We start from the raw sequence: 26439 nt of genomic DNA on the forward strand, positions 1-26439 counted from the left end.
ACCCCTCAAGTCATCTTTTCTCCGGATCAACTCAGCATGTAAGAACATAAACAAACTCACTTCACAGCATGTATATTCATTTAGTATAATTCAGGTATTTCACAAAGTATTACAGAAAATGGGTCTGACACTTCAGGCACATCTGAAACCAGTTATTGGTGGGGTTACACAAGTTTCTATTCAAGCCAGCAGAGCAAGAATCAAGAATTTAGAAAGTTAAAGCCATTACCTCTTTGTATACATAAAAACAATGTATTAAAACATGTCACAAAGTGCAAAAAAGGAGGCATTCAACAGAGTAAGAACAAGCAGCAGGCTGTCTGTCTTAACAACAGAGCAGAGAAACTCCTTCTGGAGTTCAGTTTCAGGAAACAGAGCTGCCTCAGCCAAAAAGAGGTCCAGACAGGAGTTTTGATTTATTATTACAACTAGTCAGACAAAACTCCAAGATAAACCAAGGCTCAGATTCCCCATGACTGCTGTTGGATCTTGCAAAAAAGAAAACTCTGGTTATTTTTCACATGCAAGAAGAGCAAGACCGGAGCAGCACTCAGCCAGTGAGTCCAACCCCAGGCTGATGTCTCTGCACCTGAGCTCTGAGCTCCTCAGGCAAGACAACCTGGAATTACTTCTGCACCAGCATCTCCACAATCTGCTCCTGACTATGTGAACAGTGGGTTTCAGCTACTGTCCAGCAAGCTCCTATAAAGGTCTGAGGACATCCTTGGGCCCAGCATCAACCTGTGCCTGGAGGCTGCAGGGCTGGTTGGATTCCTGCATGGAATAATCCCAAGGTCTTCAACAGTCTTCGGCAAGGCTATCTGGTAGAGGCCAGGAGGCTCTTGTGGAACCTGGACCTGGGCGCCATTCTTAGGATGACCTCTGGCTCCTCAGCCATCATCTCGTTTGGTGGTGACTTTATTTGATCATTCTGGACTTCTCTATTTCTTTATGTCTTTGGTACCATTTAGTCTCCATTCTTTAACTCTAGGAAAAGAGAACTGAGACTCTAGCACAGGTGCCCCCTTGGCGGGGGACCTGGGGGTGGGGGAAACTCCTGATGAGATTCAAACCCCACAACCAACTCTAGAAAAGGGCCATAATTCTTCTTTATAAGGCATCTCCTACCTTAACTGAATGCCTCAGGGATAAACATATATTTACTTATATACCTATATGTTTACACCCATACAGGTAAGTAACTTAATTCTCAGTTATCAGTTAAACACTTGAGAAAGTTTCTAATTCCTATTCAGTAGGTAAACCTGTCCATATGGACTTTGTCAGTTCCCACATGCACCTCCTCTGGCTCTCACTGAGTTCTGCTACCTACCAAATGCAAAGACACAGTTATAGTTGAAGATTCTAAAAGAGCAACTGCATTAAATGTTTCAAAATATGAGGTACAGGGGCACCTGGGTGGCTCAGTTGGTTAAGCATCTGCCTTCAGCTCAGGTCATGATCCTAACATCCTGGGATGGAGCCCTACAGGGGGCTCCCTGCTTGATGGGGAGCCTGCTTCTCCCTTTCCCTCTGCCTGTCCCTTCCCTTGCCTATGCTTTCTGTCAAATAAATAAAATCTTTAAAAATTATATATGAGGTACAATAACAAAAATATTAACACTAGGTAAGAAGTGTCTTTTCTTTCTAGTTTCATTTCTTGCATGTGTGATTTGCTAAGGAGAAGTTACACTCTTAATTGTGTAGAGAAAACAGTATGGCAGAGGTTGATGAAATCAACCTATACACTGACACACAGCAGGTCCTTCAATGAAAAATTAAGTTAATTATCATTTTGAGTATCTTAGCATCAATTTTTCATAATAAAAGGTTATGAAACAAATAGTTTTTGTATAGCTAATATTTTGACATTTTCAGCCCCATAATTGCTCAGCAAGCAAGAGTCTAAAAATCATTTATCTTACTCTCTTTCTCTTAACATGTCTAGCAAATGCTCCTGCATCTAACATAAGCATGTTATCTCTCATAAAGAAAAAGTGAAACTTTGTGAGATTGTTTAACAGTGTTCTAATTTTTCTTTTGGTAACATTGCCATTGGGAGCAACAAGCACAGGGCATTTCACATAAGAAGAAACTGATGAACCAAGAGAGTAAGTAGCCTCCTCAATGTCACACAGCATGTCAGCATCATAGCCAGGAAGTTTGTAAGTTAACTTCCATGACAGTAGTAAACCCAGGCAAAGGGAATAAAAGAGCACTCAGTACACCCCCCTAACACTGTTCCCAATCTCGCTAGAAAATTAAGAAGCAAAGTCAACGTAGCCTTCTTCGGATTTTTTGCATCTCCCTTAATCTTCTCCCAAACCTTTTCAGTGTCCTGCTTTGCAATGAGGGGCAGAGGAGTCAAAGGTTTAAATCTTAGAGAATGACAATAATTCCCACGTCCTATGCAAAGAGAATCAATTTGGAGATGGAGGGAGTTACCTCATTTTGGTGGTGCCCAGCAGCATTGAAGGGTGGAGCAGCATGCTCCAACCAAATCGGTGCTCCCCCATGGACTATCTGCTCTCGCAACCACACGAGGCTGATGAATGCACACAGTGTGCATGTTACCACAAAACAACCCTGCAAACAATCCGCCAATAAATTGTCCCTATTAAAAAAAAATTATAAAGAATTACTCCAAAGAATGCTTAAACTTGAGAAACCAAAGGTAACATTTCATCTTACACTAAAATGTCAGAAACAACAGCCAGAAAAATAAGTATTAATTTTCTAGGTAAAAATCAGTTTCTCAGAATTATTTCTGAATGGTGAAATTCTATCTACCTTATAATAAGCTAGCCAAATATATTTATTTATATATTTGTGTCATATGTATTTGTATTATAATAAGTGAAAACTAACATCAGAATTACGTAGAAATTAGCTACCTAGCCACTCTTTGAACATGGCTTAGAAAGAGGCAGGAAAAAACCAAAAACCATAAGCAGTCAAACACCTGACAAAGACCAAGTATGTATGCAATCTACTGATTGCAATCCAACCCATACTAAGAACTTCCTTATCCTTTTTTTTTTTTTTTTTTTTATGATAGTCACAGAGAGAGAGAGAGAGAGAGAGAGGCAGAAACACAGGCAGAGGGAGAAGCAGGCTCCATGCACCGGGAGCCTGATGTGGGATTCGATCCCGGGTCTCCAGGATCGCGCCCTGGGCCAAAGGCAGGCGCCAAACCGCTGCGCCACCCAGGGACCCCGAACTTCCTTATCCTTATTTTACACACAAGTTTAACAAACTTGGTTAGCTGATACTCATACAAATGAAGATAATCAGCAAATCAGAAAAGGAGAGAAGCACCCCCGAAAGGCCTAATGTCAATGTAAAGAAAGCAACCTGAGATATACTCAGCATGCAATGTGTAAGACAAAGTCTGTAATACACTTTAAATTATCTACCACTTAGAAAGCAGAATAAATTTTTATGCTAACTGCAAATATACCATAAGTATGTTACTAGTTTCTCAATAAACTCACACAAATTATGTTAATGATACATGTAGTATGATAATACCAAAGACCTCTTTGTTCTTTTCATCTCAAGGGGTTTGTCGCTCCCTCGTCTATGCCTGATACAAGAATAATTCAAGGATAACTATGAATCTTGGTGGCCTTAGGAAAATCCTTTATCATAATGTAATGACTTTTTCCTCTATGGAAAATCTGAGGAAGAGTCCATTTGAGAGACCTCAGCCTACTGGCTCCAAATTTAATGAATTGATGTGGCCCACAGAAATGCCCTGGAATATAACCTAATCAAAAGAGGAACCCTCAGGATTATTAAAACTTTGATAACTTAGACTAAAACATCCACTTCTCTACTCTGTACTTATCATCAGCAATAGGAATAACAACTATTTGATGCCAATTTTTTAAATTATTTATTTTATTTTAATTAATTAATTAATTTATTTATTTATTTGAGATACAGAGAGAGAGAGAAAGGAGACAGAAGCAGGCTCCATGCTGGGAGACTGACATGGGACTCCATCCTGGGTCCCCAGGATCACACCTTGGGCTGAAGGTGGCGCTAAACCGCTAAGGGGGGGGGGGGGGGGCCTGCCTTGATGTCAATTTTAAACAGCGACACTTTGTAGAGTTCTTTTCCCTCATACCTAGAATCTAGGCTGGTTCTGTGAACTATCTGAACCAAGGTGAGGCTGCCTGAGTTTAGAGCCTAGAAGAGAGCTTGTGAGCTTCTACTTTCACCCTTTTAGAATGCTGCTCTGTGACCTGCTGGCTTCCTGCAAGCTGAGAGGCCACATGGAGGAGAACCAAGGTACCAGCTGGAGCTATCTTAGACCAACTAACCCCAGAGTAAAACACATGAGTAACTGAAGAAAGCCCCACAGATGAACTGATCAGCTGACTCCCAGAATTATGAGCAAATAAAATTACTGTAGTTTTCAGCCAGTAAGTTTCAGGGACAGCATGTTTTGAAACAATAATTAACTGATATATTGTACCTGGGGATGATCTGAAGAACTGAATTACAAAATATGTAAGCAGCTGCTATGATATTAAGAAATTTAAAGTAAAATTTCAGAAATAAAATTAATACTACAGAGAAAATAAAACACAGCTCATTTAAAAAAGAAAAAAAAGGAGTTTAGTTAAAAATGCTTTCAGGAAAACTGGCTCAATTCTTCGAATTGTAAAAGGCAGCATGGGATTACAAAACCAAACTACATTTACAATGCCTTTTGACTATCCCCAGCCATGCCTCTAGTGTTCCTCCTGGGTCAATCAGTGGTCTCAAGAAAGCAATTCTGGTGCCCACTAACCAATCAGGTTATAAAGAAAAGGGGAACTTGCCAACATAAGGCAAGCAACAGCTCTGAGCTTCAGTGATAATTCTGCTATATTTTAAGCCAATACTCAAAATTCACACACATAACTTTTAAATATATATGTGAATTTAATCTTTGAATAGCCTATCCCTGAGGCATGATCTTCCTCACTTTATAGAGGAAACGGGTTCAGAAATTTGGCCAAAGTCAGCAAAGAACCTGCAGAATCAGAAACTGTATTCCAATGCTAGGGTTCCTTCTGTAACAACCAACTACCCCATTGTATTATCTAAGTGATCACACCTGCCCAACAACCAGATGTTCAATAGTTCTACCAACAAGAAGTAAAGGTAGTAGGTAAGTGGAATACTACACCTTGTTTGTCTGGTATTTTCACTGACATGGCTTCCACAAACACCTATTTTTCATATATCCAAAGCCTACCAATTTAGGCTTTGATAAATATTAATATATTCAACCATTTAAGACAGAAACCATTAGAGAAATAATGTCTATTTGCTTCATTAAACTGCACAGATAGGAACTCAAGTCACCTTTTCTAAACAATTGAGTAGTGACTGGCTGCTACCACGCACACTCATTAACTACAATGGTTTACAGAATTTTAGCCCAAATTAAATGGAACAAGGCTAACCTATGTGAAATGATTCTTTTATTAGCTTATACATATTAAAATAAAGCTTCCATTGCTCTTAGTAATCACCCCTTACTTTTATTGGACTTCTCTCGCTATTTCCAATATGCATCTTTGCAGTGTATACAATCCTTAAAGGCAAGCCAGAGGTGAATGATGTCATATACACAAAGACATAGTGAATGGCAGATGAGCATTTAAGACAAACTTCTTAAACTTCTATACTGAAACCCTGTTCCGGATGGCTGAGAGAAAAATTTGATGTCCAGAAATGGGAACGCTGTCCTGTTGTTTCTACTACATCACTTTACAAAAGGCCTATATTTTTATACAAAGGGTTATCTTCTCACACTAGTGTGTTAAATTACGGTTTCTCCTTTTTATGGCCACAGCTAAGAGCACCCTATTTCAAAGCCCCTGTCTACTTCTAAACATTATTTTATAAAACTGTTCTTCAATAGTGAAAACAATAAATAATTCTAATGTAAATGAGTTCAAGCTGCAAACCTTTCATCAAGTATTCCCTATACTGTCAATGACACAGACAGAAATGAAATAACCCGTCTGTTCTATCCCAAAAAGGTGCAACCAGCAAGTAGAAAAACCAAGTCACAGACACATCTAATGATTAGATTAAAATAATGATTAAAAATAATGATGCAGATGCAAGAGATTTTTTTTAAAACCCCTTAATTTCTTTTCTATCAGAAATAACAGCATGCTCTCCTACTCTCTTCTATTGCTTTGTGGCTTATTTTGATAGTAATATACTTTGAATACTTCTATAGGAAAATTTTATATTGTTCTTTGTCTTTACTGTCACAGGGATCAAAAACTAAGGTCAGTCGGGTACAAAAGAAGATTTAGCAAATACAGGTGCAATTATTGGTACGCTTAATACTCTCATTATCTTGATATAATTAATCATTTACAGCAATTCTAGTTCTGATATCAGTAATGAAAACACATCTTTTCCAAGAAAACACAATTACAATGCTTAATGTCAAATTAAGGCACAATAAAACAATGATAGTAAACAAGTTTTTAGAGTCCATATTCTAATAATCACAAGAAACATTTAAAAACTAAATTTGTATTCAAATGACTACGTTGTTAAAAATACATGCTTAAATTGACATGATAGTGCATATCTCACACTGCACAGCAGCCTATTTAACAGACTGCCCCACCCTTACAAAACAGTCCTTTAAAACAGGTATGCTTTAAAACAAACATGTACATGTGTCAGCGACTTTTACTGTAGCTATGACTGTCAGACTAAGAGACATAAATTCTCTTTGTTCTTGGAACAAAAGGACTTTCAAATTACAACAAAAGTAAAAATGTGCAGGAAAAACAAGCACTAGGCTATGCTGTGCAGCCTTCAAGCTTCACGAGGTTCAGTACTCACGTGGACAGCATGTCCAGTGGCAGTGTCAGTAGTGAGCTCACGGAGCCAGTAAACAAGCACTTGTAGATACGGCCTACCAAAAGTGCAGGATGGTAAACAGTTACAACACACATCATGAACTCAGACAAGCACTCAATTAAACAGAGGTAAAGTGAAAGCCACTGAAATATTTAGTCTTTGCAAGGCTATCTTAAACTATTACATTAAAAATAACTGGGGTGCCTAGGTGGCTCAGTTGGTTAAGCAGCCAACTAAGTTTTCAGCTCAGGTCATGATCTCAGGGTGTGAGATCAAGCCCCCTGTTGGGCTCCACATTCAGCGAGGAGTCGGCTAGAAGATCCTCCTTTTATGCCCCTCCCCTTGCTCTCTTTCTAAAATAATAAATCTTAAAAAAGAAAAGAAAAAACCCAACATGGTTAAGCATAAAAAACAGTAAAGAGCAAGTTACAAGCTAATAGAGAAACCTTAGATTCTCTATAGACTGACTTATTTATTGAATGAGCTTAGATATTTATTATTATTTTTTTTTTTGCTGCAAAAAGCTTTATTGTCTCCATTTGGTCCACGTTTTGGGAAAGGGCTCCAGAATGGTTAAAAAGCTGCCTAGTGGCTGCATGGGAAAAGGTTCAGGCACAAGCCCTGGCACCGGGGGATTGCCAGAGGAGCCCCTCAAAGTGAGCTTAGATATTTAAAAAAGAAATATAGGGGCAGCCTGGGTAGCTCAGCAGTTTAGCGCTGCCTTCAGCCCAAGCCGTGATCCCGGAGACCCAGGATCGAGTCCCATATTGGGCTCCCTACATGGGGTCTGCTTCTCCCTCTGCCTGTGTCTCTGCCTCTCTCTCTCATAAATAAATAAATTAAATCTTTAAAAAAAATAAAAAAGAAATATATGGTAAAGATCACTAAATTATAATATGGAGAATTTTTTTAACCAAGAATTCTAGAATTCACTGAGTTTGCTCATGAAAATAAAAGATTTCAGTTCTGGGAGTATACAATTTGAAATTAAGAGGACTTTTCAGAAGAGTAAATGCTCCAATAACATGAATAGCAAACTAATAGCAAACTAATAGCCAATTCTTTAAAAACAGAGATTCAAGGGTCCTCAAAAAAAAAAATCTTAAATCTGGCCACAGAGGGAAAAATAGATCAAGTGTGGGTGAATGCACAGCCATCTCCTTATCCTCTTAGAAAGGCAAGAAAGAGAAACAGAGCCCAAGAGGAGACAGCTGAGATGTTCTTTCTAACCAGAACTTGTATATTAGGTGTTCTTTCTAACCAGAACTTGTATATTAATTTAAGCATTCCCAATAGCCTTGTATCAGAAATTTTCAGTGGCTTCAATGGCTGTCTTTTTATTTTTTATTTTTTTATTTTTATTTTTTTTAATGGCTGTCTTTTTAAAGATTTTATTTATTTATTCATGAGAGACAGGGTTGGGGGGTGGGCAGAACACAAGAACACAGGCAGAGGAGAAGCAGGATCCCCATGGGGAGCCTGACATGGGACTCAATCCCAGGACCCCAGGATCAGGACCTGAGCTGAATGCAGACGCTCAACAACTGAGCCACCCAGGTGCCCCTCAATGGCTGTTTTCAAAAGCCAAATCAAAATGGAAAAAGTAGGAAAAAATTTCTATAACAGAAATTACTTACATATATGTATAAAATATTCAAAGCAAGTATGCTTGTAACAAAGTAAAACTGACAACAAACTAAATGGCTGTAAACAGGAAAACAGATCATGAATTACAGGTCTCTTTCCCGCAGAGTGCTCTGCATCTATTAAAAACTAAGGTAGCGAAAAAAAAAAAAAGGGTAGCTCAACACGTTCTCGCACGGAAAGGTATCAGAATATACCACTAACTTAAAGAAAAAAGTTAGACTATGTTTTTTGTGATAGAACTTAATATTTTAATTATGAGCGTGAGTGTATGTGCGTACAAACACATCAGAACGATAGCCAGCTTGTTAACTACATTACTTAACATCCTCAAAGTCCCCACTGAACTTCTGATTATTTGATCTACTGATTTTGGAGAGGTGCGTTAGTCTTCCACTTGACTCTGAAGGCTTTAGATATTTCAAAGTCCTCTTCTCTGGTACATAAAAGTTCTTAAGTTTTATTTTCTTAGTAGACTATGCCTTTTACTAATACGAAATATAATGCTTTTCTCCATTTAAGGCTTTTTTTTTTTAAGATTTTATTTATTTATTCATAGAGACAGAGAGAGAGAGAGGCAGAGACACAGGCAGAGGGAGAAGCAGACATCATACAGAGAGCCTGACGTGGGACTCGATCCGGGGTCTCCAGGATCACACCCTGGGCTGCAGGCAGTGCTAAACCGCTGCGCCACCGGGGCTGCCCTCCATTTAAGGCTTTTTATCTTGAATAATATCTAGCTAATTAAAGCTGTTCCTGAGTTCTGTCAGCATTTGCTAATAACATCCCTCTCACATTAACCTGGGCTGCTTTGCACTTATTTCAAATAGTTAACCACCTTCCTCTGCACAAAACTGTGTAAACTCTTATGATCATAGAAGTTGCAACCTTACCCTTCCCTCTCTTATTTCCCTTCCTGTCTTTTGTTGGGACCATCCAAATATTTGCTGTGTCCTACTCTGTCTCCTCAGTATAAAAACTCATAATCCCATTTCCATTCTTCTGGTACTTACCTTGAAGTTTTTTTACGTTTTATTAAAGTAAAATTTACATGAACATTCAGTATATGTCCGGGTGAATTTTTAAATAGGTACATGTCCAGGAAACTGCCACCTAGATGAAAATATTCAGCATTTCTAGCTCCCTAGAAGGCTCCTCAATCCCCTACCAAGTCAGTATCTCCAGCAAAAAGTAACCACCCTTCTGATCTCTATTACTATAGACAGATCAATTTGGTCTACTTTAAAATTTCACATAAATGCAATCATACAATCCATACTCTTCTGTGCCTCACTTCTTTTTCTCAAAGTAAAATTCACCCATGTTACTCCATGTCACAATAATGAGCTCTTTTCTCACTAATAAGTACTATTCCATTGTACAGAAAAAACACAATGTATCTACTCTACTGTTGTTGATAGGTATTTGGTTGGTTCCAGTTTTTAACTATTAGCTTAGCTGCTGTGATCATTCTTGAGTACACATCTTTTAGTGGACACACGGCTGTAGTTTCTGTCAGCTATATTCCTAGAACTGGAACTGTTGGATCATAAGGTATTTATAAATATTTAGCATTGGCAGATATTGCCAAACAGTTTTCCAAAGTGGTTATACCATATATACTCCCACTATCAATGTAAGCATGTTCCAAATGCTCCACATCCTAAGAAACATTTAGCACTGTCTTACTTTTTAATTTTAGCCATTCTGCTGAGCATGATTCACAATATCTTCTTGTGTATTTCCCTGATGACTAATGATGCTGAGCAGCTTTTTGTGTGTTACTAGCTATTTAGATCTTCCCAGAAACACTTGTTCAAATCTTTTGTCTACTTTTTATTTGGGTTGTCTGCTTTTTTCTGATTTTTATGAGTTCTCTATATACTCTAGATACAAGCCCTTTGATGTGTGTACCGCAAATCTCTTCTCACTCTATGGGGCTGGTCATTGTCTCTTAAAGATATTGAAGTATGAATAAAAGTTCTCAATTTCAATTAAGTCCAATGTATTCAGTATTTTCCTTTATGGTTAGTCTCCTACATTTTTTTTTTAAAGATTTTATTTTTATATTCCGAGAGAGTGAGAGAGCATGAGTGAAGGAAGGGGCAGAGAGAGAGGGAAAGAAAGCATATCAAACTGACTCTATGCTGAGCGTGGAGCCTGACACAGGGCTCAATCTCACGACCCTGAGATCATGACCTGAGCCCAAATCAAGAGACAGATGCTTAACTGACTGAGCCATCCAGGCACAGAAATCTTTTTTTTTTTTTTCTTTAAGATTTTATTTATTCACTCATGACAGACACACAGAGAGAAAGGCAGAGACACAGGCAGAGGGAGAAGCAGGCTCCATGCAGGGAGCCCGATGTGGGACTCGATCCCAGGTTTCCAGGATCACACCCCCGGGCTACAGATGTGTAGGTGGCACTAAACCGCCGGACCACTGGGGCTGCCCAAATCTTGTGGTTTTAACATCCACATTCAGGCTTATGATCCATCTCCAATTATTTTTTGTGTCAGGTGTGAAATAATGACATAGTTCATTTTTCTCCATATGGCCATTTAGTTGATACTATTTATTGAAAGTATGATTCTTCTTCCACTGAACAGCGTGGCATCTTTGTTGCGAATCAGGTGATGATAGAGATGTGCGTCTATTTCTAGACTCCAGTTGGTTACCCCAATAATTTTTAATGCAGAGTGACCCTATATCTTCCCATCTCTGTCTAGAGTATCTACAGTCTCCTCACAAATAAGATAAAAAGCTCTCATTTCTTAAATTTCTATCCTCTCCTCAGAGTTTCTGCCATGTTTAAATCATCTAGAATTTTAGTTGTAGGCTATTACCAAAAATTACCAATTATTGTAGATTAAAATAATTGCTAGTTAGCTGTAGGAAGCACCGGTCTCTTTTTCGTTGTAGCTCACGCTTCTGATTCCTCACTCATTTTGGTAAAGTATATTCTCAAACACTTTTTTCATAAATAGTTAAGAGATGACAAACTTTTCATGTCCTTGCATCTACTGACATGTCTTTATTAAATTGTCCCTCTGTGAATAACTTATGGGTAGATTTCAGGTTCAGAGATGTTGTCAAAGGCTGAAGTTTCTGTTGTCCTCTAGCATTTTAGAGCTGCTAATTTTTAAAGTCTGACACCAGTCTCATTTTTACTTTGTAGAATAATTTGCAATTGGAACATCTATACACCATTTTATTCAGCTGTGGGAAACTAGAATGTGTTTCGGTTTGTGAGGCTGTCTCTTACCATGATCAGTTCTCTTTCAATCGAAAAGATGCCTGTCACTTCCTCATGTCCATGATCTTTCACCTTGTCAAATTAACCTTGTCAAAGTACTTACTAGACAGGTACTGAAACAACTGAATGCAGCCTTCATCTCCTGATTTTCTTCCCCTCATTCTTGCTACTTCTTGTATCTTTGAGTTACATTCTAGAGAAGCCTTGGCTCAATCTCCTAGTTCACTACTTCACTTTTTTTTTTTTAATATTTTATTTATTGGGGATCCCTGGGTGGCTCAGCGGTTTCATGCCTGCCTTTGGCCCAGGGCGCGATCCTGGAGTCCCGGGATCGAGTCCCGCATCGGGGTTCCCGGCATGGAGCCTGCTTCTCCCTCTGCCTGTGTCTCTGCCTCTCTCTCTCTCTCTGTGTCTATCATAAATAAATAAAAAATAAATCTTTAAAAAAAAAAAAAAATATATATATATTATTTATTTATTCATGACAGACACAGAGAGAGAAAGGCAGAGACACAGGCAGAGGGAGAAGCAGGATCCATGCAGGAAGCCCGATGTGGGACTCAATCCTGGGACTCCAGGATCACCCCCTGAGCCAAAGGCAGACGCTCAAATGCTAAGCCACTCAGGCGTCCCTCTACTTCACTTTTTAAAACCAATTCTGCTATCCCATGTATCCCCAAAGACTTTCATCTTCATAAATGATGTATTTTATTTTAAAGAGACACAAGGCTATTAATTATATTTATTTAAATATCCCACTTATGTTTAACTCTGAAGAGTCATACCTACATAGTCTGGCACTATATGCTATCTACCCTTCTGCATATCTTTAAAAATAACAAAAACCCAAAAAAGGCTAGTATAGCAACCTCCCAGAAAACCTCCTATACCTTGAAAGATAAGCCTCTCAATTACTCGGGACTGTTACAGACAGATATGTGAGTTCCTTTAAAAAGGGAAGGGGAAGGGATCCCTGGGTGGCGCAGCGGTTTGGCGCCTGCCTTTGGCCCAGGGCGCGATCCTGGAGACCGGGATCTAATCCCACGTCGGGCTCCCGGTGCATGGAGCCTGCTTCTCCCTCTGCCTGTGTCTCTGCCTCTCTCTCTCTCTGTGTAACTATCATAAATAAAAATTTAAAAAAAAAAGGGAAGGGGGAAAAAAATTCAAAGTAATCCAATTTTTGCAACACATGAAAGTACTAATATACTTCAAATAGTAAAAATCAAGATCCTTCTGATTATAATTTGATTTTGCTTTTTCAATTCTTTCATGAACTTTCATTATTGGCTTCTATATGCTGTTTTTCTTTCCCCCATTCATTCAAGGAAATGACTTTTGAAAATAGTTCTTTATTTAGATGGACGTTTTCTTTTTTTTAAAGATTTATTCATTTATTCATGAGAGACACACAGACTGAGAGAGAGAGGCAGAGACATAGGTAGAGGGAGAAGCAGGCTCTTTGCTGGGAGCCCAATGCAGGACTCGATCCCAGGATCACAACCAGAGCTGAAGGCAGGCGCCCAACTGCTAAGCCACCCAGGCATCCCAGCAGATAATGTTTTCTAAGCGAGGTTTTCGTAATACATGGAATTGTAACATAAAATAACTCAATATCATCCAAACAAAAATATGATGCAATATTACTTTATAATATTAAATAGTTATGTAATTTTAAAATAACTCCAATCACAGAGAAGTGAATACTCACATGCTGTAAGAGGAACAACTCCCAACCATGCAAAGGCCACAAGTGTATAATGAAACCAATATCGTATTGCAGTGCCAATACTTGTAACCAGTCCAGCAAATATGTCTTGGATTGGAAGCCGTGAAGGCATATCTGGAGAATAAACTGGAAGAGGAAAAAAAAGTAGATATAATTTCATAAAGACTCAAAAACAGTTTAATTCATAAATATAAGACAGGCATGCAGAGCTAGCTTAACATCTTTGTATTTCACTTAAATATTGTTTCCTATTAAAAAAGTGAATCAAATTAGTTATGATAATATCACATTTACCCATAAGTCATTTGAGAGCAAATCACAGGTAAAATGTAGAACCAACAAAAAAGGCCTCTGTGCAGGAAAAAAGAGAACTTCACATCCCCCAGTCTTTGCCATAAACTTCATGCAAAGCTAACTCATAACACATTTTAGCATTTAAACAATGCAATTATCTGGTTTCCCAAATTATAAAAGATCAGATAAAGCGAATAGGAGCAAAAGGTAAAGCTGCTGACATATTATCAAGAAATAACCCTCTTTAGTTAAAACCACAGTAAGATATCACCTAATACCTACTGAATGGCTAGTAACAAAAAGACAAGAAATAGTGTTGGCAAGGATGTAGAGATATAGAGGACCTGTTGGTGTGAGAATGTAAATGGTGTAGCCACTGTGGAAAGGAGTATGGAAGTTTCTCAAAAAATTAAAAATAGGGCAGCCCGGGTAGCTCAGTGGTTTAGCACTGCCTACGGCCTACAGCGTGACCCTGGAGACCCAGGATTGAGTCCCACCTCAGGTTCCCTGCATGGAGCCTGCTTCTCCCTCTACCTGTCCCTCTGCCTGTGTCTGTGTGTCACAAATAAATAAATAAAATCTTTTACAAAAAATTAAGAATATACAGTATCATACAATCCAGTAATTCCACTTCTGGGTATTTACCCAAGGAAAATGAAAATATACATGCACCCTTATGTTTATAGCAACATTACTTACAGTAGCCAAGATATAGAAGCAGCCCAAGTGACCACTGGTAGATGAATGGATAAAGAAAAAATAGTGTGTGTGTATATATGGATATGTGTACATGTATATATCCATATATACACACAGCCATGAAAAATAAGACCTTGCCATTTGTGACAACATGGATGGACTTAGAGAGTACTATGCTAAGGAAATAAGTAAGTAAAAGCCAACATATGGTTTTACTTATATATGGACTCTAAAAAACAAAATAACACAAAAGCAGTAACAGACATATAAATACAGAGAACAAACTGGTAGTTGCCAAAGGGAAATGGGAGGTGGGCAAAATGGGTCAAGGAGAGTAAACCATAGGGATGAAAGGCAGAACAGAGGGAATATAGTCAATGCTATTACAATATCATGTATGCTGAATAATGGTGGCTACACTTGTGGTGAGCACAACATAACAGACAGCTATGGAATCATTATGTTGTACACCTGAAACTAATATAACATTGTGTCTCAACTGTGCTTCAATAAAAAAAATAAAGAGCCTTCCTCCCAAATACAAGCCTTAGACACAGCATTCAGAAAGTATAATCCTTAGCGAAGTCCTGTCATGTGAAAGCAAACAGCCTGATGTTTGTTAACCAATCAACCTACCCTAAATTTCAGAACAATAATTAATACTCCAACCAGTAAGTTCGGATCTTCCCAGCTCTCTTTAAGATGTGGTTCAATACACTCAGAGAAAGGTTTTGCCATGTTTTAGATTTCCTTTTTAAATGGTTTCAATGAAGACCACTGCTCCACCTCAGGTAACTCAGAAAGAACATTTGGGAGGAACAAACACCTTTCTCCAGTGAGGCCAAAATAAGGAATTATAATGTGTAAAGTTTTAAAATCAGTGATTTAAAATTAATGAGTGAACTATTACAAAACTATCCACAGCTACAAACATTAACAATAAGCTATTAACATATAGCAACTTTTTGCAATAAACCTACAAAGACCACTTACTTTAAGAGGATACTTGATACATAAGCCATTAAATCAATAAATAGTTTTTGGGAAAGATAAAAAGAATGGCATGTCAAATGATAACTAAATGTGCCAACACAAGTTTTTATTGGTCTCAAAGTAAAAAAGCTCACAGGAGTATTTCCAAACTTCATGAAAATATTCAATTATTTAGAATTAGAGTGTGCTATAAACAAACCTTAAGTTGTAGTGTTTTCCTGCCCTACAGAAAAATTAAAGAATACAAAATAACTGATTTGACTTTTTTTTGATGGTGATAAATATAAAGTTCTAAAACATAAAACTGTAATGACTTTAATCATTTATACTCCCTCAAATAAAAACAAAGCAACACTAAGTTACAGAATTTACTCAGCAGCTCAGGATACTGTTAAAAAAACAAGCAAACAAACAAACAAACAAACAAGGCAGCTCGGGTGGCTCAGTGGTTTAGCGCCGCCTTCAGCCCAGGGCATGATCCTGGAGACCTGGGATCGAGTCCCACGTAGGGCTCCTTGCCTGGAGCCTGCTTCTCTCTCTCTCTCTCCCCGCCACCCCATGAATAAATAAAATATTTTAAAAATAAACAAATAAAACAAAAACATAAAAAGCCTTTGGAAGAGAAGGGCAATGAACTAGAATCTCAGAACAAAAAGTATATTTCAAATTCTTCATAAGTTGCCAGTAGAGTTCTTTACCTATTTAAGATGCACAACATTAAATGTCTATCAATAAGCACAGGAATTATAAAATATAACTGAAATCTTAAAGACCTGCCTGCAAAATAGGTGCCATAGGTTTACAAGAATATTAAGCTTAGAAAATCTCATTTTTAAAAAGTGAATTGAGGGGGATCGCTGGGTGGCTCGGCGGTTTGGTGCCTGCCTTTGGCCCAGGGCGTGATCCTGGAGTCCCGGGATGGAGTCCCATGTCGGGCTCCCGGCATGGAGCCTGCTTCTCCCTCTGCCTGTGTCTCTGCCTCTCTGCCACCCCCCACCCCTCTCTCTCTCTCTCATAAATAAATAAATAAATCTTTAAAAAAAAAAAAGTGAATTGGAGGGGCACCTGCCTGGCTCAGTAGAATATGTGACTCCTGAACTTTCTCTGTATTATTACTGTTCCAACCTACACAATTTTAACTCAAAAGATAATACAAGTTTGAATAGTGAGAAGATATTTGATAAAAACAAGGCATCATTATTCATTTTTTTGGGTGAATAATGGTATTATAGTTACTGTTTTTAAGAATAATTCTGTTTATAGAGATACAAATTAACATATTACAGATGAAATGATAAATAATGGGATTTGCTTTAAAAAGGATAGAGAGGGGGCACCTGGGTGGCTCCATGGTTGAAAGTCTGCCTTTGGTTCAGGTGATCCTGAGGCCCTGGGATCAAGTCCCCACATCAGGCTCCCTGCAGGGAGCCTGCTTCTCCCTCTACCTATGTCTCTGCCTCTCTCTGTGTGTCTCTCATGAATAAATAAAATCTTAAAAAATAAAATTTAAAAATTAAAAAGGATAGAGAGGTGGGGAACAAGAACACAGGTAAGGAAAACCCAGTAAAGGCCACAAGTTGAAAATGAGTCAAACTAAGAGAGATGAACATGGGGGCTCATTATACCTTTTTGATTCATTTGAACTTATCTATAATAAGAAATTAAAAAGAAGGGCATCATCATCAATGCCTAGGTCAGTCCATTAAGCAACCAACTCTTGATTTCAACTTAGGTCATGCTCTCGGGGTCTTGAGACTGAACCCTGCGTGGGGCTCTGCACTGGGCATGGAGCCTGCTTAAGATTCTCTCCCTCTTCCTCTGCCCCTCCCCACTAGTGGCACAATAAAAAAGAAATATTCCACAAATTAAGTCACTCTCTCTCACACATGTCCATGTGTTAAAAGCTGATATGTAGTTTTAAAAAATATTTTCCCAAGTATTATAGCAATATTTTGTTACTATCTAACAAAGTATTGTTAATTTAATAATGTTATAATTATGACAAACAAAATTAAAAATAGTTGCTTTAAAATTGCTTAAACACCTTTATGCAGCCAGTTATAACCCAAAAATGCAACGCAAACTTCTAAAGAACTTACTTGGTGTGAAAGCAAATCTGTGCTTGCATAATTCACAGTATTCTTTTCGACTGTGTTTCAGCCACTGAACTAAGCTGCAATCACAAATACATGCATAAGTACAATAATTACAACAAAGAAATTTTAAGGCTTCATTGAAAACCAATGTTCTGTTTTATTAAAATTTTACATATCATAGAGCTTTTACAATTTTCAGTTTCATATTTACACTGCTACCCTGGGTAGCTTAGTCTAAATTCTGGTTGTCACTAACTGGTTGGCTATGTACCCAGAACAAGTTATTTTAACCTTTCTATGCTTGTTTTCTCATCTGCATAATAATAAAAACATTCCACCTCATGGTTCTAAGAATTAAATGAGTTAATAAGATGTATAAAAGCAATGAGCACTACTTGGCACAAACCATTGCATAAATGTAAGCTATTACATTTCATGCCAAGCAGAATAAGAAAATCTTAACACTTCCAATGAACAAAATAAGTTATCATGGTGGAAATGAACAAACAGGTACTCACCTGCACCTAGAAAACAATAATACCAAAATGAAAAGGCATGGTAATAAGGAATATGGGTAATTTCCAAATTTTCAAAACAAAATTAAAAATAACTTATAGAAAAAGTTCATTGAAACAATCCCTCTTCATTATATAAATGACAAAACTGAAGCTCAGACATGAAATTTTCTAAAAGGATGACTCACCATTCTTGATGAATAAACTTAATACTGCCAGTACATACACAAGGATGATAAAGAGGTTTCTCAGGTGTTCCTTCTGACCGACACACTCTACATATGTCTGTAAATGAAAAGGATACACAGAGTTATCTTTGATTATAACTTAAAAAAAAAAAAAAAAAACAGAACCCCAAACCACAAATAATATGTTAAAGCAAGAATCCACCAGCAGCAGCAAAGTGTGATTATAATAATAATAAAGTATATTCTAAAACCAAAAAAAGTCCTAATATATAAAAAAGCCAACTGTTCCATTCGATGAGAACTGTGCTCATTAAACTGCCCAGAACTATCCCACTCACAGGCTCCAGAATGCTCCCTCTGCAGGACAACCTATGGAAACCTGGTTGCAACATTTAGACCATATTCTCTGTGATCTCCAAGGCCAAGTGCCCACCCCAATGGACAACCTGAAGGGCGACAAGCAGTGTGTACTAGAGGCAGGGACTTAAGGAAAACTTTTGATCTACTCAATGGAATTCCTTGTTAACAAGGAAAAACTGCAATCCAAGCCCAACATTAATGGATTTAACCAGTCCCCAGTGCCCACTGGGACTAGGGTACACACACACTGAGCGGTGCGGCTCTCGGCCCCCAACATTAAAAAGCACCATGTTGCTCACTCTAGATGGCTGAGCACCACTTACTGAAGTTGAGGGCTGTGGAGTACTCAGGCTAGCTAACTGGTTAGTGCACTAATCCCCCTAGTTATTAATAAGCCAGGCAAATCACTGCCAACACAGAAGGCCGTAATATGCCACTACCCACAGAACAGCTTTTGCTATGCCAGGTCTATCTGCAGGGTAGCCAGAAGGGGTTGTTGTCCAGGTTGAGTCAAATCAAGCACACCCTCCAGGGCTATGTCTTTCAGTTTCACTTTGGAACCATACCCGCCAGCTACCACCACCTGAAGAACTTTGGTTCCCTGGAAGCAACCTGAGGGTCATGAGAACGATGTGGCTGTCGGCATCATTTATGGTCAGAACTACACGGGATACATGGGATTCCAAGCCTCTTCAAACCTCCCACTTTCACCTTCATCCTTGATTAATGAAAACATCTTCCGTCTTGTATCAGTCTAGGACTTCGGACTCTAGCAATGCAGCATGAACAATCCTGCCTAATCAGCTTCTGCAAAGTTCTGACACAACAGAACGACACCAGAATTCCAGGATTCTCAGGACAGTATCCTGGCAGCCCAAGTCTGCTTTGAGCATTCTAATTTTCTCCAAATGTATACCTCAGCCTAAGGAAACTGCACCAAGAGCCAAGAGCTTTTGGGGAAGGGGGTTGGAAGGAAGATACCCTGGTGGATCTGCTGCTGCCCCTGTGGGAGGTCCAACATCAAATAAGCATTTTTAACTGCACCAAATTCAATACCTGTACTGGAGCTGGGATTACCATGGCAGCCAGTACCAGACTTCCCCTGCAGTGGATCCTCCTTAAAGGATTTAAAATGGATTCATTCCAAATAGAGGCTCTCTCTCTCTCTTTTTTTTTTAAGATTTTATTTATTCATAGAGAGAGAGAGACAGACAGACAGACAGACACAGGCAGAGGGAGAAGCAGGCACCATACAGAGAGCCTGACGTGGGACTGGATCCGGGGTCTCCAGGATCACGCCCTGGGCTGCAGCGGCGCTAAACCGCTGCGCCACCGGGGCTGCCCCAAATAGAGGCTCTCAAAAGAGTTCAGTGTTATTTTTCATCACTGCTGTCCCACGTCTCAAGTAGGTAATCTACATATTTGCTGCCTTTCTTGGTTGGAGTAGATGATCGACAAGCTCCCTTTACGGTACCAAACCCGGATTCATGGGCACCATGGTTGCCACTGTAGGCACTATGACTTCTACCTAAAATAGCTGACAGGTCCATGGGATATGCAACTGATCTAGGTTATCTAGAATTACCAGAGTTGCTGGTGCCTGTGGACATCAATTAGTTCCACAATTACCACAGTTATCCAGGTAGGAGAAGAAACAGTACTCAAAGCCTTTTGAACATGACCACACCACCCGCAAGTAGCTAGGATGTCCATGGATTAACTTTAGAGACAGGCATGTCCTAGTGAGGGATTAACCAGGGAATGTGGTTAGGTGCAAATGTGGATGAGCCAGTGCAGACACAGAGTGAAGAGGTCCCATGCTGTCCTATCTCCCCAGCCAGCTCTCAGGGGGTTGCAGAATTAGGGCACAGCAGTAAAAGCATGGCAAGGAGTGTCTGCATCAGGACATAGTATAGAAGAAAGCAGCAGAGACACTGCCATGCTCACACACAAATGAGGGTCGCTATGTTGTCCTCCAGAAATAAGGTGACTCTTACACCTTGAAGATTGTAAACTGGTACAGCCACTCTAGAAAACAGTATGGAGGTACATTCCTTGAAAAGTTAAAAATAGAGCTACCCTATGACCCAGCAACTGCACTACTAGGTATTTACCCAAAGGATACAAACCTAGTGATTCAAAGGGGCACCTGCACCCCAATGTTTATAGCAGCAATATCCACAAAAGCCAAACTACGGCAAGAACCCAGGTGTCCATTAACAGATGAATGGATAAAGAAGATGTGCTATGTATATACAATGGAATATTGACTCAACCATCAAAAAGAATGAAATCTTGCCATTTGCAACAACATGGAAGGAACTAGAGGGTATTATGTGAAATGAAATAAGTCAGAGAAAGACAAACAGAAGATTTCATTCATGTGGAATTTAAGAAACAAAACACAGATGAACATAGAGGAAGGGAAGGGAAGATAAAATAAGATGAAATCAGAGGAGGAGACAGATCATAAAAGACTCTTTTTAAAAATTTATTTATTTATTTATTCATGAGAGACACAGAGAGAGGGGCGACACATAGGCAGGGCAGAAGCAAGCTTCCTGAGGAGAGCCTGATGCGGGACTTGATCCCAGGACCTTGGGATCACAACCTGAGCCAAAGGCAGATGCTCAACCATTGAGTCACCAATGCGTCCCATCATAAGAGACTTAACTACAGGGAACAAGCTGAGGGTTGCTGGAGGGGAAGAGAGTGGGAGGATGCGGAAATTTGGGTGATGAGCATTTAAAAGGAGGGTACATGATGTGATGAGCAACAGGTATTACATGCAACTGATGAATCACCAAATTCTACCTCTGAAAATCAATCAAATCAAATCAAATCAAATCTTTAGGAGCGCCTAGGTGGCAGAGTCAGTTAAGCATCTGATTCTTGATTTCAGCTCAGGTCATAATCTCAGGGTCATGAGATCAAGCCCCAGATCTGAATGCACACTGAGCATGGAGCCTGCTTAAGACTGTCTCTCTCCCTCTGCCCTTCCTCCCTTGCTTGTGCACACATACTCTAAATAAATAAATAACATCTTTTTAAAAAAAGAATACAATTTTACATAATAAAACTTTTAAAAATAAGCAATGGTCAAACACGTAGTTTACAAATATCACAGTTGAACTTTTATTGCATTGACACTACCAATTCCAATATTATCAATGAAGTTCTTCAGCAAGAGGACTTAGCATGTGACTTATTTAATATGCATGTACACACAAATTTAAAAACTCATGTTAGATTTTATTTCTCTGATCATGTTTTTAAAAATGTGCTAAAACTTTCCCTGGCTATATCTTCATCGAGGGAAGAAAGCAGAAGATTTAAATAATGTCTCAACATTCCTAAAAGCCTCTTTCTGTGCAACCAACAACTCATTTCTAATTTAAAACCATTTAATCTAAATGACTGTAATACAGAATTTGGTCCAAAAAGTATCACAAATCTCTTCTGCAGTACTGATCCTATTGTTTCCCACATCGTGAAGATGTGACTGAGTTTTATTCAAAAGCACCTCAGGTATAAATATTACCCTAAATGGAAAGGTGAAGATTGTTGGTATAAATAAACTAGAATGGTGATAAGCCTTAGCTATAAAATACTTGTAAGGCAAATATTTGGCTGTTCAGCAGGCCCCAATCCCTGCTTAGACTGTGTGTCATGGGCATAGTCATACCTTATTAGGACACTGGAAGCTGGGAAAAGCTGCCAAAATGAAAGGCTGCACCTGCTCTCACTCTATATCTTCAATTAAATGTCCTTAGCTAGTCTGTGTGCAGACTACAAAGGAATTGAAGCTTCTTCCCTGCCAATCCATGTTCCAGTAGAAAAATCTGCAACAAGGCATAGGAATACAGAGCAAAACATTTTTTCTGGAAGGATACATAAACTATTAGCAGTTCCTAATTTTGTATATCAATTTTGGGGGAAAATACACATCTTTTATATGTGATGATGTCTACAGCATATATTTACATAATAATTTGCTAATATCTTACTATTAAAATCAATAGTTTCTTGTATACTTTTGTTCAAAGACATGTATAAGAACATTCATAGCAGCACAGTTTCAATAAAAATACCTCCCAAATGGGGGCACCTGGGTGGCTCAGTCGATTGAGCATCTGAGTCTTGATTTCAGCTCAGGTCTCAATCTCAGGGTTATGGGTTCAGGCCCCATGTTGGGCTCTACCTCCAAAATGGAAACTACCAAACTGTCTATCAACAGTAAAATACATAAATTTTGGTATATTCACACAACTGAATATGATATGGCAATCAGAATAAACCAACTAAAACTACAACCACCTTAAAAAAATAAAAATAAAAATAAAACTACAACCACCATTTGGATTTATTGTATACTAATGTTTAGTGATAAAGAACTCACACACACACACAACTGACACAAAGAATATCTATTCTACATGTAAAAAGTTCAAACACAAGAAACTAACATTTATTATTATAAGTCAGCACAGTAGTTACCTCTAGAGGAAAGAGGCAATCAATACTACAGGAAGACTAAAGAAAATAGCCCAGATGAAATCAACATACTTCTCCCTATACCTCCTGCCAAGTACAGTTAAAAGTCCAGGACATTATAAACACAAGAAGGCTCTAAAAAGTGAAGAAAAGGCAGAGCAGCAAGGAACTGATGACCCAAGAAATCACATGCACTTGAGTTCTCTGGATTTGTGTTTTGCTTCATGTATCCTGGGGACTGGTGGTGGAGGTGGAGAAGCTGACAACCTGAAAACACCACTGGGAACAATTTCCCTCCAAAAAACCAAAGACCAGGAAAGCAGAAACCTAGCAAGACAGTAAATTTTTTTGACAATAAATGTCTCTGTACCCTAGCCAAATACCACAGGGGAAAAAATGTGGCCCAACACCACCTCTGCCAGCCTAGGCCAAGAGGGGAGCAGACCTAGCTTAGCTAACTGTTTTAGTTACTGAGGCCCAACTAAATTATCAAGTAAATGAGGAAATTAGGATTAAAACATAACCACCAATTACAAAAGAGTATTCCCTTTGACTTGCTTATTTTTCCAATTCTGCTGTATGATCTTCTCTTGAATGTTTTATTTTTTTTCCACAATTTCATGTCAATATTCTATGTATCTTTACTATCTACTCTTCTAACTTTGTTATAGTCTTCCATTTCTACAGTAGACTGCTCCCTCTGGCAACCACATTACACCACTGAAATATAAAGTAACTAGGTAGTACAGTAGCTAATAATGACTAGTGAAGCCAACACTTCCACATTTTACCAAGTTCTCTTTCTTTGTGAATTTTCTAAGTCCTTTATCCAGCTTACTAATTGGGGTCTTAACAATAAGAAAACAGTTCAAAACAAAACAAAACAAAACAAACAAACAAAACAAACACCAGGAAAGGATTTGAACAGATATGTCACCAAAGAAGGTATACAAATGAAAAAATGCTGAGGTCATCAGGACCTTTAAAGTGCAACTTAAAAGCACAATAGAAAAAATAAATAAATAAATAAATAAATAAATAAATAAATAAATAAATAAAAGCACAATAGGATGGTGATGGTTGCACAACTGTCCATATTTAATGTCAGTGAATTGTACATTTAAAAATGGTTAGAATGAAAAAAAATGGTTAGAATGGTAAATTTTGTTATGTATATTCTACCATAAAAGAATTTTAAACCACAGTGTATCACTACATACTGGTTAAAATGACAAAAAGAAAAAAAAAAAAAAAAAACACTCTTACCATATGATCCAGCAATCATATCCTTAGGTATTTAACTAAGTAAAATGAAAACTTATGCTTGTACAAAAACCCATATAAATTTGTATAATAGCTTCATTCATAATTTCCCCAAAATGGAAACAACTAATCAAAGCATTCCACAACTGGAAAAAAAAACTGTGGTATGTTCAGTATTCTTTTCTACAACAGACTACTAAGCAATAAAAAGGAATGAAATACTGATTGATACAATGTGAAAAAATCTCAAATGCATTATGCCTTAAGCAAAAGAAGCCAGACTGAAAAAGCTACATATTAGATTATTCCATTTATGACATTCTAGAAAAGGTAAAAATACAAAGGAATGTATCAGTGGTTGCCAGGGTCTGGGGGTGGGAACAGGGATATTTGAGAGGTGGCTGATCTAGTCCATCCCTTGAATGCCCTAGGTACACGACTGTATGTATCCATTTGTCAAAAACTCAGGGACAATACCATGGAAAAATAGACAAAGAAGATATGGCATATATGTATATACAAAAGCATTGCATTTTACTTGTTTTATTTATACATATATAATATACATCATACCCAATGGAATATTAAGCCACAAAAAAAATGAAATCTTGCCATTTGCAACAGCATAGATGAATCTAAAGGGTATAATGCTAAGTGAAGTAAGTCAGAGAAAGACAAATATCATATGATCTCACTCATATGTGGAACTTAAGAAACAAAACAAAGGGGAAAAAAAAGAGATAGAGAAACCAAAAAACAGACTCGTAACTACAACAGAAGAAACAGATGGTTACCAGAAGGGAGATTGGTGGGGGAATGGGTGAAACAGGTAAAGGAGATTAAGAGTACACTTATGCTGATGAGCACTGAGTAATATATGGAACTGCTGAATTATATTGTACACCTGAAATTAATGTAATATTGTATGTTAACTACACTGAAATTAAATTTAAAAATTAAGCTATCCTAGGGCAGGGCAGCCCCGGTGGCGCAGCGGTTTGGCGCCGCCTGCAGCCTGGGGTGTGATCCTGGAGACCAGGGATCGAGTCCCACATCGGGCTCCCTGCATGGCGCCTGCTTCTCCCTCTGTCTGTGTCTCTGCCCCTCTCTCTGTGTCTATGAATAAATAAATAAAATCTTTAAAAAAAAAAAATCCCAGACAAAAACAAAACCCTCATGGACATTTTTTTTTTTAAGATTTTATTTATTTATTCTTTAGAGAACACAGAGAGAGAGAGAGTGAGGTGCAGAGACACAGGCAGAGGGAAAAGCAGGCTCCATGCAGGGAGCCTGACATGGGACTGGATCCCGGGTGTCTAGGATCCCACCCTGGGCTAAAAGAGGCGCTAAACCGCCGAGCTATCCGGGCTGCCCCCTCATGGACATTAAGGTAAATTTTACTGTATTTATGTTACACTTTAGGAAGACTTCCTAATGTATTATCTAAATAGACATATGAGAAGAACAAATGAAAAAGGATAATGACATGGAAATAAATTATTGTTTCCTTCACTAATCAAGTTGTGTATTGAAATGTATCCCCCCAAAAAAAAAAATGAAATGTATCCCAACAAGCAAATTAATTTCATCCAGCCAGATAACAATTATTATGGTAAGGGATTGTGGAGGACATCAGCATTGGACATCAAATATTTCTGGCATTCCATTTTCTGGATAAAGAGTAGGCTGCACTTCCCTGCCACCTCTGAAATTAGACATGGACACATGACTTATTTCAATCAATGAAATATGATCTACAGTGATGTATATCACTTCTGGGTAGAAAACTATGGGAGCTTATGGACATAATACATTACACTGCGTTTTCCTGCCTCAATGATCGTGGAAGCACACCCTAAGAATCTCCACCAATCTAGGTCTCCAAGTGACCACAATCAGCAGGGGCATCTCCTCCCAGCCTGTATTAGACATAATATCCAGTGAGAAAGGACTTTTTGTTGCTTTAAGCTGCTGAGGTTTGGAGGTAGTTTGTGACTAAGACACAAATTAGCCCATCCT

The 26439-nt window shown here is 38.4% G+C and overlaps 1 protein-coding gene across 6 annotated transcripts in view; it reads right to left on the reverse strand.

Moving 5' to 3' along the window:
* MARCHF6 (membrane associated ring-CH-type finger 6) overlaps positions 1 to 26439 on the reverse strand; it is an 82130-nt gene that overhangs the window by 42794 nt on the left and 12897 nt on the right. For 2 of the 6 annotated variants that reach the window (XM_072807329.1, XM_072807328.1), the window contains exons 1-6: positions 19247 to 19301; positions 18304 to 18400; positions 17604 to 17677; positions 13501 to 13644; positions 6874 to 6946; positions 2446 to 2614 (exon numbers count right to left, since the gene is read on the reverse strand). In XM_072807329.1, coding sequence (XP_072663430.1) covers positions 2446 to 2614; positions 6874 to 6946; positions 13501 to 13644; positions 17604 to 17677; positions 18304 to 18400; positions 19247 to 19286 — 597 coding nt within the window. In that variant the 5' untranslated portion in view covers positions 19287 to 19301. Of the gene's footprint in view, positions 1 to 2445; positions 2615 to 6873; positions 6947 to 13500; positions 13645 to 17603; positions 17678 to 18303; positions 18401 to 19246; positions 19302 to 19374; positions 19490 to 22348; positions 22491 to 26439 lie in introns of those variants that run through there. The other 4 variants (XM_072807332.1, XM_072807331.1, XM_072807333.1 and 1 more) reach the window with 3 other exon arrangements.

The sequence above is a fragment of the Canis lupus genome, chromosome 31 (assembly GCF_048164855.1).
Source record: "Canis lupus baileyi chromosome 31, mCanLup2.hap1, whole genome shotgun sequence".
Lineage (NCBI taxonomy): Eukaryota > Metazoa > Chordata > Mammalia > Carnivora > Canidae > Canis > Canis lupus.